Source organism: Argiope bruennichi, chromosome 7 (genome assembly GCF_947563725.1).
Source record: "Argiope bruennichi chromosome 7, qqArgBrue1.1, whole genome shotgun sequence".
Lineage (NCBI taxonomy): Eukaryota > Metazoa > Arthropoda > Arachnida > Araneae > Araneidae > Argiope > Argiope bruennichi.
Window position 1 is genome coordinate 37,224,606 of NC_079157.1, and position 15,297 is coordinate 37,239,902.

Genomic DNA, 15,297 nt, shown 5'->3' on the forward strand with positions numbered 1-15,297 from the left:
CAGTGCTGAGGGTAGCAAGGGATATCCCAATGAATCGTTCTGATGTGGGAGACGTTATTAATTCAACTCCGGGTGATCGATTATTATTCGAAACTCTCAAGGATACTAAGAGTTTCAATAGCTATTTTGATTATCTGCTCTTATAAATTTACATCAGCACCATTCAATTGGAAGTAACTTTAACATGCAACGCAAATGATTTAATTTTCTCATTTTTAATTTCCATCCGCTCAAATTTAATAACAAAATAAAATTCACAAAGTATTAATCGCTATAGAGGGTGGTTATGATTAAACTTCCCCTGTAAACACCATCCTACAACCCAAACGGGTGAACGGATTGCAACGAAATTTCGTATATTCATTATAAACGAGTTTCGTTCACGGAATTTCGAAAAAAAAAGTTCCAAAATATCCACCAGAGAGTGCCTTTTCCGGAAAAACATTCAATTTAACACAATGAACTGCCAAAAAGGAATACAGAAACAATATTAACATTTATTGACTAGTATTAATTAAAAGTAAGGAAAATATAACAGTACTTTTGAGAGAAAAAACAGTTCAGTTTGTGGAACGAAGAACAGATTAGGACAAAATGGCACAAGAGTAACAGCTGTTATTCGTGTCCAGGACGATGTAGGGAAAGTTGCTCCATGTGACCACCCTCATTCACCTGTAAATTTTCAAGTCGATGAACAGTGTGTTCAATATTTGCAACAAATCAGTTGTGATGTTTCGCACATGAAGCGTTATGGAGTTTCCAGCTTTTCGCGGTTTTTCATTTTATTACTCATAATTCTTGTCCTGGATTGTTAATATTGTTTCTGTATTCTGTTTTGGTAGTGTTTTTTTTTGGGTCTTAAATTTAATGTTTTTTTGGAAAAGGCATTCTCTGGAGGACATTTTGGAACATTTCTTTTTTTTATGAGCGCACTTCGTGTATAGTCTATGTAACAAATTTCGTTGCAATCCGTTCACCAATTTGCGTTGTAGGATGCTATTTATAGGGGAAGTTTAATTATAACCACCCTGTACTTTGTAGAATAGAAAATAAATAATAAAAATAATGCATTATTGAATTAACAAAAAAGGATGGCAATGTGTTAATTAGCAATAAGAATTCGGACGAAATTCTAACCAGTTTTCGTTAAAATTTTACTCTTGTTTTACTTCGTTAAAGTTAATACTTCTTTTTGAAATACTTATTTTTTTAACAATCTTATCGTATGATTCGAGGAATTAAGATTAGTTATTTCTTTTATTATCTTTATTCCATTCTTCCCATTAGAATGAAAACGACATTCTTTTAGCTACCATAACTACCAATAGTAGAGTAGCAGCATATCGAAGGCTTATTTCACGTACAATAGCACATTGGCAAAAAAAATGTGTGAGTTAAGACAGTTACCATCACCATTAAACAGGATTATTGCAAAGGCAACTAGAACAAGGTCTCAGACATAACCATTAATTTAGGGATTTGCCTATAGGATGCAGCAATTTCCTTTACGCAATACCTATTATAATAATAGCCGAATAACTAATTTCTAAACAGAGACAGGCATAAACATTCAATTGAAAAATCATTCTAAATATTCTAAAAGTAGGTTTATTTTCAGCCATTTGTAAGATTCTAGTAAGTAACGCATGCGCAGAGGGAAGATTGTGCATGATCTGAAACTGTGGACAATAGCAAGTTCTTGTCTCAGCAGGAAAAGTACTTGCTGCTATATAGTTTCTGTGCATGCGTGATTTTATTGGATGGATTGTAGCTGGCTGAGTGTAAAACATTATTTAAAGAATAATATTTGATATTATTTAAGACAGTAAACGCACAGCCGGGAAAAAAAAGACACGAAGTCTACTTTTTATAAAGTTGCTCAGTCCTGTTAGTCATAGTAAAATATTTTTTAACACGTTAACATTTTAAATAAAAAAAAAGTTCAAATTTCTTGACCAAAAACTGATCGAGTTATGAAGCTTTGAATATCACTGTATTAGAAGATTTTAGGCCATTTCTAGACTGCCTCGAGATATAATATGTTAACGCGTTAAAAAATATTTTACTATGACTAACAGGACTGAGCAACTTTATAAAAAAAGACTTCGTGTCTCTTTTTTCCCGGCGGTGCATTTACTGTCTTAAATAATATCAAATATTAATCTTTAATCAAAGAATGGAATTTCCTCCGGCGACAACTGATTGGTCAAAAATAATGAAATTCAAAGCTCTAGCACTGTACTAGTTTGATCACAGAAGAATGAAACTTTATTGTTTTTTGTTAAAATGTTAATGTGTCTAGAATATTTTACTAAATATGATATTACTTCCATCTTTGCACTTTTCAAAGAACCAAAGAGATAATTTTGTAAAATCAGGGGTAAACGTAAATTGTGGAAAACCATTTACATTAATTGCCATTACATGAAAATTAATAGTTTCTAATATTTTTTTAAACATTATATGAAAGAATCAATGAAAAATATTAGATACGAAAGGGAAAATGTAAAAGTGGGACAATACTGTCTGATAAATAGAACCAAAATTAAATAATAAAAAAAAAATTAGAATAATTTTAATTTAATTTTTAAATAAAAATTAATTAGTTTCTTTTATTAATCAGCAACTTAAAAAAATAAAATATATAATTCTTCAACAGATAAAGCATTTATCCGACTAAAGCGTTATGCCTATCTTTGCTGTTTCCTATTTTAAACCAGGATGGTATATAAAGGACAGCCTTCAGAACCGAAACATCTGCATTCGACGCAGACATCACAAGCATTCCTTCATCAAAGAAAGTCGCTTCCCAGCTGCCATTACCAGGGAAAGTAATCAATGTTCTATAGAACAATGAGTTAAACCGGAAAGAATCATCACAAGATGTTAAATTCCTGCATACAATCTATAGATCTCTCTCAACGTTGATTAGAGAAGTGAAGCAGTAATGACTCACATATATCTTATTAAAAATCGAAATTTCTTATAATAAAAATATTTAATAATAGAAACTTCATAAACAAATGAAGCAATAAATCGTAATATAAATATAGTCAAACCTGTTTTTGTGAGGGCCATTTTATACGATTTTATTTTTGTGCGATTTTTTTTGTGCAGTATATGAATTTCAACGATGCTGGCATTATAATATCGTTGTAATGTTTTCCATAAGCGTACATATGAACATTAATACAATGTATATGGCAAATAATGTGTATAGTGTTCAACTAATTCCAATATTCCATATCTCATTTATTATTTAAGATAATCTCATTATTTAAGATAAAACAAAAAATTCTCTCAATTCAACAAAAAAATATAGATATTCAATTAATAAGAAAATTGACCAACATTTTGGCATTTTTTTTTTATGTTGCAGTTTCAAAAAAATTATCCCATAAGAAATATTTTTATCTTATTTTAGAATTCAAAATTTATTTTTTTACTAATCTAATCTAATCTTTTATCTACCAATTTCATTTTCGTGTAATTTTTCTTTTTAATTTTTAGTAATTCAATAAATAATTGAATAGAATTTGATTTTGTCAGACGATTTTGAAACAAAAAAAGGGCAGATTTTAGGTGATATTGAATTATTCTGCCTTAATTTTTGCATTTCTCTTTTATTTTTAAACATATTTGGCAACGTTTTTTATTGGTTTTAAAAGAATTATAAAGTTAATTTATTAAAATATAAATGCAGACGATTGTACATACAATTTTTTTATACAACATAAGCTCTTGCATTAAAAGTAAATTATTTAAAAATCGTTTGTTTACAGACACGTTGAGATTCCGACGAGTACTAATATTAAATAAAATCCTTGTTGTTGTTTTTTGTAGACGATGCATAGTTAAAATTTTGCACACAAATATTAAATTATAAGCGAAAATCCGATGAAATTTACATGTTAAAAATTAAAACGAAGGTTCTTTATTAGCAAGAGAAGAAAAAGAAAAAAGAAAAGAAAAAAAAGATGAATATTTTGATCGATATAATGCTGGATATTCCAGCTAATCAATCTTTTGATTGAATTGTCTATGATTCCAGATATAAAATTCAATATTTGAAAACAGCAAGTCTTTTATAGAAAGTGGTATAAACATGCCAAAGTTTAAGAAACTTCATTTACATAATTTTACAAATAAAAATTACAATGAATCGTCGAAGCATGCAAAATTTCGGTACTTTCCATTCTTACGCGCATGGCAACAGAAAAATTTACCCACAAATCATCTAAAGCTATAATTTGTTTTGTGGCACGTAAAGCGTCTAGTATTTGTCTGAACCAGCAATTTCCATTTCATCTCGCAAAAGTAACCAAGCAATATGTATAGAAAAGACGGTGAAGGGCTGCAATCGATTTCTGAAGATTCCTCTGATTTCCAGTGGGTTGCCTATCCATACAATTTTCTGGTCATCTGTCGTTGAGTCAATAAAGTCAACGAACGCCCGAGAATGCCGATTCTGTTTTCTTCCGCAAGTGGTAATTCCTCCGTGTTGAATCTCACTCTAATGATCGATGCTCCTGAAGACACCTGTTGCAGAAGGGGGAAGACCTCTCTAGAAGTTTGAAACCGTTTCAGTGCTCAGATACAGAAATTGGTTTTTAATAACCGCATTCGAACTGGATGAATTCCTTGATGCGAATAGATGGAATGTCCATACAGTTACAAACTTCAGAGAAATATTTTTTCTTCTTTTTTTTTTTCCCCCTTCCTTTCTTTTTCTTTTACTTTTTTTTTTTTTTTTTCGTAAACATTAAAGTTTTAAAACTGTAGGCTAACTGCGGTATGCAATATCCAACGTTAAAATAAGAGGCTTTCAATTAACGAAATTAATATTCAGAATTCTACAAATTTAATGCAACTGTGCAAAATGGAAATCCCATTATTTTCCCGTATACGAAGTATAAAGAAAATATTACAAACGTCCAAAAATTAGAACGGGAGATTTTGACGGATCTCCGCGTTTTAGATCACCCTGAATCCGAAAAACTTATTTTTAAAAATATCCGTCCGTCTGTCTGTCTGTCTATGACAAAGTTAGCTCAAAAACGCTTTGAGCTAGACGGATGGAATTTGGTATATCGTCTTAACATCAAATTTGTACATTTCTAGAAAATTTTGAGACAAATCTGTTCAGAAGGAGCATGTCTGTCCGGCTGTTCGAATATACGTTAAGACGATATCTACAAAATGAAGAGAGACAGATGGAAAAAATTCGGTACACACATTTAATATCTATAGTGCAAACACCTATCAAATTATGAGCTAAATCCAACGTAGGGTTTACTGTCTGTCGGTCTTTACTTTCAGAAGCATGTGAATGCAATTAAATAAATATATCAAATTTCGTATGGGATTTTGCGATTGTGTCAAATTTTTATTTCAGCCAGTTGGTTTGGTTTGGTTTGGTTATATTAACGTCCCGTTTGAAGCAACACTAGGGCTATTTTGGGACGGACCTCGTAATTTGGAACCGCGGTCAGATGACGAGGACGACACCTGAGCTGGCACCCCCCTCTCCACACCACACCACACCAGCGGGAGGACGTTTGGTCATAACGGATTTAACGTGCAACAGACCCCTTACACGACGGTTCTTCGGTGGAATCGGGTCACGAACCTGGAACCCTCCGGTTCCGAAGCCGAGACCTTACCACCAGGCCACCGCGGCCCTTCATTCAGTTGGAAAATGACGCGACTAAAACACAAATTCGATTTTAACCTCATACCAGGGATAAATCGCTAAAAAAAAACTCTCCAAGAATCACACAATAGATTCAGTAAGAATGCTAAATTCATGCCAAATTTTTATATTTACTAAGTTAAACAAATGCAATGTCATGAAAGATGTTCTCTGTGATAATATCTTTATTAAAGAGTACACGAAAAAGTTTTGGTCAGACCACCCCCAATGTCTTCCCAATATATCAAATGTTTATGAAAACAATTGAAAATCACAATGATATATTTTTAATCACGCCACAAAAGAAAATCGTCCAAACAAAAACTATTTACTTATTTATTTATAATAAAATAATCATTTTATGTATATTGAATTATATAAAAGCATGTCTTCTTTCATAAAAGAATACATAGAAATCATAAGTTGAAATATTGTTATCTTACTGTACTTCCGAACGAATATCATACACTATGAACTTGCTCTTGTGTACAGATTGCTTTTTCTTAAATTTTTTCTAAAAATGTCTTTCAAAGATTATCAAATGGATACATGGAAATTTTTGTGTTTTAAGACTCACAATACAGAGAAATGTTCGCCCAAATAAAGTATCTTTCAAAATGTAAAAATAAATAAATAAAAACATCATTTTACTGAAATGAATGATTCACTGCTATTTCCAAGTGAATAGTCAAATGCGCAGCCTTGAATGTTATTATTTTAGCAAAACAATATTGTGTGCATCGCCTGTTAATAGTAGATTTCCAGCTGAACAGCTGCCAAGGGTTACTGGGTTAAAGGAAGTCATAAGCAAGACGATTAAAATATTATTCAAAATGCCAAATAAATGGAAATACAGATTTTACGAATTATAAAATATTAAAACTCCAATGTGTGTTTAAATTGAATTAATAAATAAATTAGAATATAATTACTTATAATATACTTATATATACTTAAACCTGAAATATTTATTTAATTATTTTACATTCATTTTAGATGTTTAATCTGTGTAACAATTTTTTGTCCGTCTAGTTTTTCACGTTTTGTAGTTATTGTATTCATCTGTATTCAGCCAACCGAGCAAAGTTCTTGTGAAAGAATTTTATCCAAAATTTGATTCTGCAAGTTCGATATAAAGAACTCATATCTAATTTAATTTCCTAATTCAATTTTCATTACTTGAATCATCATGTTCTCAGACAGATAGATATAATTCAAGAGATGTATTTTTTGAACTCGGGACGTATGAAACTCGTCAAAATCCCGAAGAAGAATTTTCGACGATTACAATTATCTTTGTATACTTCGCACACGTGATAGTGAAAAAATGGTAGCTAATTTATATATGGACGTACATTTAATTGTAGCTATTCATTAAATAGATTAATTAAATATGAACTTTAATAAAATGGTTTTCATATTCTATTTCCATATTCCTCAAATGTAATACATATGTGTGCTGGTTATTCCGAGGCTAGTTTTCCTTCCCAAATATACTCTGTTTTGAGGTTAAAAAAATTAACTTCTAAGCCATGATTATTTGGGTTATGTCTAACAGGGGATCCCACAGTTAGTTTGTGGTTAAGTCAGCAACGGAGTTATTTCGTAGTTTATTGAATCCAGAAACCGCATCACCAAATAATCTTTGAAATTTCCAAAATATTTCATTGTTACGTTCTCTTATATGTAGTATAGAGAAAGTATAGAAAACGACAAAAAATTCGAACTCGAGATTTTGACGAATCTCCAAGTTTTAGACTTCTCTGAGTTCGAAAAATGCATTTTTGGAAAATGTCCTTTGGTCTGTCTGTCTGTCTCTCTATTGGTGACAAAGATAACCCAAAAAAGCTTGGAACTTGAAATTTGGTCTTTATACTAAATTTGCAGATTTCTGTCACATTTTGAGTAAAATCCGTTCAGAAGAAATTTATCTGTCCGACTGTTCGAATATAAGTTAACGCGATATCTACAAAACGAAAAGAACCAGATAGATAAGACTCGGTACACAAATTAAACAAAATCATTCCATATCTATAAAATACGATTTCTACGAGTTTGAAGGAAAAATTTACACAAACAAAAAGCAAAATGGCGCAGAATAATTATAATAAAGTTTTGTTTTTCTCAGGAATTAATGAAATGTAACATTGCGTACGTGAAAATAACTGCTTTCATCAGAAAGTGAAACTATTTTTCAACTCATTTGGATTAAAACTTAAAATACAAAAGAAGCAACTATAAATAGCTAAAATTTAAAATACAAAAATTCAAATAAAATTAAAACAGAAGCATTTTTTTGAAATCCGTATTTTGCATTTCTTTGTATATTACAGTCATTTCAAAATGCATGAAACTTCAGATGATTGCAATAAATAAAATAAGGGAAAATATGTTGCAACTTTTCAAATATGAAAATACAAGCACAAATTTTAGGCCATACAATTACCATATAATATTATTTTAGGCCATATTATTATATATTATGGCTAATATTAATTAGGCCATATAATATTAGCCATATAATTAGGCCATATAATTATAGCCATATAATATAATTAGGCCATATAATTATAGCCATATAATATAATTAGGCCATATAATTATAGCCATATAATATAATTAGGCCATATAATTATATAATTATAAAATAAAAAGAACATTTTCTTAGCTGAAATCCATATCTAAAACTAAAGGGAGTTATGAGTTCCTAAAAGCTATATTATTTTTGTTTAAAAAACGTTTTTAATGTCTACAATGTAACCATAATTCAAAATTATATTTATAATATATAAAATTTAAAGAAAAATTTCAAAAAAAGTTGAAACAGACATATTGTAACTAAGATGTAAAATAATCTTTTTCGGTTTTGTGATGCTATTTGGCATCAGTCGTATGATCTGATTTTTTTTTTTTTTTTTTTTTTTTTTTTTGTGAAAATTGAATTTTTTAATATGAGTACATAATAAATAGGATCAATATGACCTAGATACAAATGAATATTTATTAATTAATCTCAATAAAATTAATCAATTAAATTAATTAATCTTATGTAATTAAAATGATAAATTTATTTATACATTTCTTTCAATTTTTTTAATTGTTTTAATAGGTGATAATTTTGACTAAAAAGGGTTAAAACAAAAATTTCAAAATTACGTTTTAAATTTTTAATCAAAAATCTCGGCATTTCAACATAATATCAAAAACTTACTTACTATTTAGTAATCAATTTCTCAGAATGCAGCAAAATAAATAAACATTGTGATGGTATCAACTTCAAGTAGAAAAGCAAATATGGCAAGCCAACAATTGTAAATACTACATTCGAACTTACAGGTGGCTGTATAGCACGCATCTGACAAACGTCCAACTTTAAGCGAAAACTTTGACACGTCCCAACCCGCTTCCCTCAGAACGTCTAATCCCTTCAAAACTATGATAATGCGGACTCACAAACAGCCACTGAACTTTGTCTCCACTGAAAAGGTCAACACATCCTTTCTCGTGGCGCGATTCACAACTGAGTGGCCATCTTCTTCGGGTCCATACCGTCAAAGAACACATAAATAAAACATGATTCCATTGTCGGTTTCATCCACCGTGAAGAGAGCGTGGCAACATACCAAGTCATGTGAAAGGGTTGTCCGCCTGCGGGCACGCTGAGGCATTCACTAGCAAAAAGATAAGACAAAATGATCCGAGAAGTCTTATTATCTGTCGACACAAAACGATGTGAGATCACCGTTGAATGTGAATATAGATAAGAGTGAAGATGATACGCCTTGCCGCTTGGTAAGCAAACACAGTGCGAATTCTGCCACAGCAGCAAAACAGTAGTGATATTGTGATTTTTAATCATCGAAAATATACAATAATAACAATAACGGATATTGAAAGCGAAATTAACAGTTTATTCAATGCCGATAAGTAAAAATATAAAACAACAGATCAGAAATGTATAATTCCCCCCTTCCCTACTATCGCAATTTTTCAAAGTCCTAAAGTCCGTTGTGTAACATCTTTAAAAGGACTCAATGCAGAAACGGTCAACGACACTGCATTATGTATTTCATCGCTGCACGAAGCAAATACATGCACTACATATTTTTTCCACCTCCGAATCATGAAACGAAAATATATATTAGATTCTATAATATTCTAACTTTTTTAGAACACTCCCTTTTTCCTCTGACTAAATGAAAATTTATACTATTCTATATTTTCTCTTTTAGAATATTTTTTCCTCCGATGTACGAAACGAAAATATATGCTATATTTTATTGTATTTTAATTTTTAGAATATTTTTTTTTTCCTACCGATGCTCGAAAAGAAAATATATATTGCATTCTATAGTGATTTAATATTTAGAATATTTTTTCTCCGATGCACAAAACGGAAAATATGTATTATATTCTATAGTGATCTGATTTTTAGAATAATTTTTTTGTTCCGATGCACAAAATGAAAATATATACTAAATTCTGTAATGTTCTAATTTTTAGAATATTTTTTTCCCTTCGATGCTCGAAACGAAAATATATACTGCATTCTAAAGTATTCTCATTTGCTACATGTGACAGCGTTATAGCATTCGTGATTCTTTTTTTCAACATTTGATGAAAGCTTGCAGATTTCACTTTGCAATGCTGGAGATTTGAAACCTATCTCTCTCTCTCTTTTTTTTTTTTTTTTTTTACTGACATAAGAAGCGAATCACTCCACAAAGTTGTAACTTTTAGGATATTTTTTTTTTCACTGACACGCGAAGCGAACGTATGTATTACATATTGCAACTTTGTAACTTTAAAAAAAATTCCATTGATGCACGAAAAGAATACGTAAGAATACGGTACTTCATTCGACAACGTTGTAACACTTCCAGAATATTTATTTTTCTCTTGGCAAGAAGAAGCGAATACAATACACGTACTACACTTCAAAAAGTTGTAACTTTTAAAATATTTTTTTCCCGTCAACGTACGAAGCGAACGCATATACTTCACTCCACAAAGTTGTAACTTTTAGAACATTTCTTTCCTCGTCGACATACAAAACGAATGCATGCATTACACTCTAAAACAATCTCATCTTTCTGATCTTTTTTCTGCAACATTTGACATGAATGCATGTTTCACGTTATTCTAATTTAGAATACTTTTTTTTTCATCAACGCACGAAATTATCGCTCAGCTTCACTTCACAGCATTCTAAGATTCGTGCGCTTCCAACATTTTTTTCGTTAACATTGAAAATACATAAATGTTGCTTACTGTACAACATCTAACCTTTCTGATTTTTTCTTTTTCCTTTGGTGGTTAAAGCAAACGCAGATATTACAGTTCACAACATTCAAATTATTAGGGGGGGGGGGGAACCGTCAACAACACATGTAACATATATATATAAATCATAAGGGTCGGATTATTCATTTTTTTTCCTTTTACAGTAAATAAAAAAAAAAAAAAACACCTTTCTTTTACATTCTTGAATTTTTAACTCTACCCACAATAAAGATGAGTGTGTGTGTGCATGCGCATGTGTGCGTGCGTTTTGGTGTTCTACAGGCAGATCATTTGACCTTTAGACAGATCTGTCAAAATTAGACCTGTCAAACTTTGTAATATATATTTTAGAAGGGAAAGAATGTGCACCTCGGAGTGATTAATTGGAATTTTAAGTAATTGAAAATTAAAAGAAATTTCTAACTCGTCCTTGCGACAGCACAAAAATAATTTGAACACCCTCTTAAAATTCCGAAATTTATCTTTCCAACTTTACCAAATTTGCCGCATAAATTTTTTCTATTTTTAATAAATTTTTAAAAACTTTTTAAGCGTATTTTACAACAGTATACTATTTAATCGTTGAAGAAAAATTCAAATTCATTTACAATGTTTCAGCATTTTTTTTTTGTTAACCCTTTAAAGGGCCATTTTTTTTCTAGTCATATTATGTAAAAATACTTTTAGGCTTGAAATTAGAATAAGAAAAGGGATTCATTTAGCTTATCAGATACATTTAATTTGATTAATTAATTAATTTGGTTAATTAATAATTAAGTAATAAATCAAGAGACGTAATTTTGTGTGAAATAAAGAACTAAAGCATCTAAGTTTCTGTCTTTCTAAAAACATTTGTCAGAACTTATGCCAACTTACATAAATTCATACAAAGATTGATATATTTGGTGGGAAGCATACTTCCCACGGCCCTAGAAAGGGTCAATCAAGATATGAAGGTTTTATAGGTTTTATTTATCCATGTTAAGTGAGTTTCAGTATAACACATGCTTTTAATGAAATTTTTGAAAATTTTTTGTATTTATATTTAAGGCTTAACTTAAAAATCAAGCAATAATGAAAAAAAAAAAAATTAAGAACTTACATTTTTTTTAACATTGCTGTTCTTGATACATACAGATAAGGATAAAAAAAATCACACAATAAAGATTGTTGTAACAAGGCTTCTAAAATAGCGTGAGTTACATGTTTATCAAAATTTAAAGTTCAAAAATATTTTGTTGTGCAAACCATTAACAGAGTTACATAAATATTTCATTGTGCAGCAGTTGCATTACTTTATCTTCTCTTTTGGATTATAGATGGCGATGCCTGATTAGGTACACATCCCATAGTACATTGTGATTGCAAATAAGGAGACGTGATGCTGTTCTGTTAATGTGCGAGCGTTAATGTCTTGTCTTGTCTTTCGTCTTTGTGTTTGTTTTGTGTGAAATGTGATTATAAAAGAAATGTTCCCGAAAACAAGGGTCCTCTTGCTTTCACTGCGCGGATCATAATGATCTTCACTCTGCCACGATTGAAATTTTTAACTGCCATTAATTACAAGAAACCAACTGGTAGCCAAAGACGGCTGGTAAGAAATATATAAAAAAAAATCGTAGTTCTATTGCCAACATTGCATTTATCAAGGAATAGTTCTTCTCGCATGTTCTCACAGATCTTTCACTCAGCATTTATCCAGCATGTCATTTAAATGACGGAAAAAATAAATCTTCTACCATTTACTCATAAGTAAAAATAATACAAATAAATAAATAATAATAATGTACTAACTTAATACTTTGTAATCTTCCAAAAAAGTCTGAAATGAATGTTACTCATAATTTGTAGCTTAAAATTCTTTATTGTTGGAAGTATGAACACCAAGTTATATATAACAGATCTGAAAGTAAACGCAATCAACATCTCCTGCTAATCAACTGGTCGTCTAAAGCAGCTAGTACACATTAATTATATATTCATATATATAAATATATGTAAACACATAATTTTCGAACAATTTCCTGACCGAAGAGGGAGAGGACATTTTCGAATTTTTCAACTTCGCTTTTATTCCATCCCGAGAAACTAATTTATGTATAAGCAGAAGCGACGAGGCACATCAATACAGAACGACACAAGAGCGAAAAGAGAAAAGAGCCCATGAAATGTTTATCCCCATGAATATATACTGTTAGATTTTGATGTGCAATTCTTTACATGTGTCGGTTTAGGTAAGGGAATTATAGGGATCTTTTAAAAGAATATGTTTCGATCGATAGATTTTTATCTCTTCACTCGGAGGGTGATAACTTGTCGATCCCAGCAATTTTACAGAGTTTCTGTTGCATTAATTAAATAAAAAAGGTGGAATTGGATCAGGAAATAAGACAATATTAAGGAATGATGTTAATGTGGGCAAAATTAAGATAAAAATATGAAATTAATTAGAGTTTATTTTAGATTTTAAGATATCATTACACACACACACACACACATATATATTTAGGCTCGGTTGAGAAGACTGCTTGTCATTATACACAATAATTATAAAAAATACTACTAAATATAGTAAAATATAGCGAGTCTATATTCGGTATAATAATTTATATTTTACTACATCGAAAATTATAATCGACATTTAGCTGCTATTCTCGTGTTGCTCTCTTACAAAAGTTACATTTTATTAATTTATTCCATTAGAAATACTTATTTGGATGTCTCATAAAATATATAAAATATTCTATCAGTAATACAAAATTAAAATTTAAAAAAATGCAGAGCATCTTGGCCATTTTCTATATCAAAGGTCAGATTAACACTTTTGGGGCCCTTTTTTTCCTCCAAATTTTTTATCATGTTAATCTTTATATAAATTGTTTTAAAAGCAATTAAATTTTTAAATAGCAAACTAATTAATACCAGATCAATTTTTTTAAAAAATTGATTTCAGTATATCTGTAAAAAGATGCACAGTTGAAAATTAAGTGTAATTTTAAACAAAACAGTAAAAAAAAGACCAAATGTTAATGCAATCTGAGTAATATTTAATATTATATTATTTTCAATAAAATCTAATAATATATAATCGAATAATTAATGCAATATAAATACAATCTAATATATATAATCTAGTAATTAATCTAATAATTATTCATAATATTTATAATTAATAATAAGGTAATAATTATTTATTATAATTAATTATTATAATCTAATAATTAATTATAATCAGTACAATCTAATAATATACAATCTAATAATTAACACAGTCTAAATAATTTTTAATATATTAAAAAAAACACCCGTCATTTCAAAAGCACCACATTTTATTTTAGAATTATAAAAAAACATAATATAAAATTTAGAAAATGGAAATAAATTAGAAATATTAATCTATGCTTATAATAAAGCTCAATGTGTGTGTGTGTGTGTGTTGGCGCTCTACAGGCCAGGTCATTTGACCTACAGCTACCAAATTCGGTACATGTATACCTTGGAGGTTGTGTATGTGCACCTGGGGTTCCTTTTTTTGAATTTTTAATTAGAATTTTAATTATTAATTAAAAACTAACTTTCCCGCCAAAAAAATCTTCCATTTTCCCCACCGCCAACTTTTCCGCCAAAAAAAATCTTCCATTTTCTCCACCGCCAAATGAGAAAGGCTTCAGTTTTTTTTTTCTCCCACCAGTAATGAGGCTAGGGTTAACATTTTTCGGCGGATTATTTCAATCGATTCTGCTTATTTTATTTTCTTAATGTTTGATGCATTTAAAATTAAACATTGTTAATGAATCGATCTTTCAGATTCATTCTGAAGTACTTTTGAATTAAAATAAAACATAATAAAGGAAATTAAAAATTTCTAATCCGCATAGCGTTACCCCAACTGGCGTAGAAAAAATCACGTATTTGATTTACGTAACTGGCGAAGAAAATTCACGCATGCGCATTCTGTTCTGATTGTTGCCATGACAACCGTTATCAATGGATGATTTAAATTATTTTTGGGTTAGTTGCATGCTTTTGTAAGTAAATTGTATTTATGTTAGTTATATATTTTTTGTATATGCTTATAGTTTTAAGTACATCGTTTTTTAAGCAGTTTTTTTAAAACCTTTTTTCAACCGTTTATTTTAAACGATTTGTCTTATTTTCTTAGAGTTTGATGCATTTAAATTTAAATTAATCGATCGATTGTTAATTAATCGATCTGCTCATAATGAATCTAAGAAAATTTTGTTGACAAACTCTTGAGATATTACATAAATTAAAAAAGATATTCTTTAGTGCCCACAAAGTTTAAACGCTGAGTGACTATT

The 15,297-nt window shown here is 29.8% G+C and overlaps 1 protein-coding gene across 9 annotated transcripts in view; it reads right to left on the bottom strand.

Annotated features, from left to right (window-relative positions):
* The window catches only part of LOC129975866 (FYN-binding protein 1-like), a 98,818-nt gene that overhangs the window by 69,428 nt on the left and 14,093 nt on the right, over positions 1-15,297 (bottom strand). For 2 of the 9 annotated variants that reach the window (XR_008785051.1, XR_008785052.1), the window contains exon 1: positions 9,027-9,319. The exons of 1 other annotated variant lie outside the window; for it this stretch is intronic. Coding sequence is in view for 4 of the 8 variants with exons in the window: in XM_056089117.1 (XP_055945092.1) it covers positions 9,027-9,047 (21 nt within the window). In the remaining 4 variants the exon portion in view is untranslated. Of the gene's footprint in view, positions 1-8,907; positions 9,322-15,297 lie in introns of those variants that run through there. 6 more of the 9 variants (XR_008785053.1, XM_056089117.1, XM_056089116.1 and 3 more) reach the window with 6 other exon arrangements.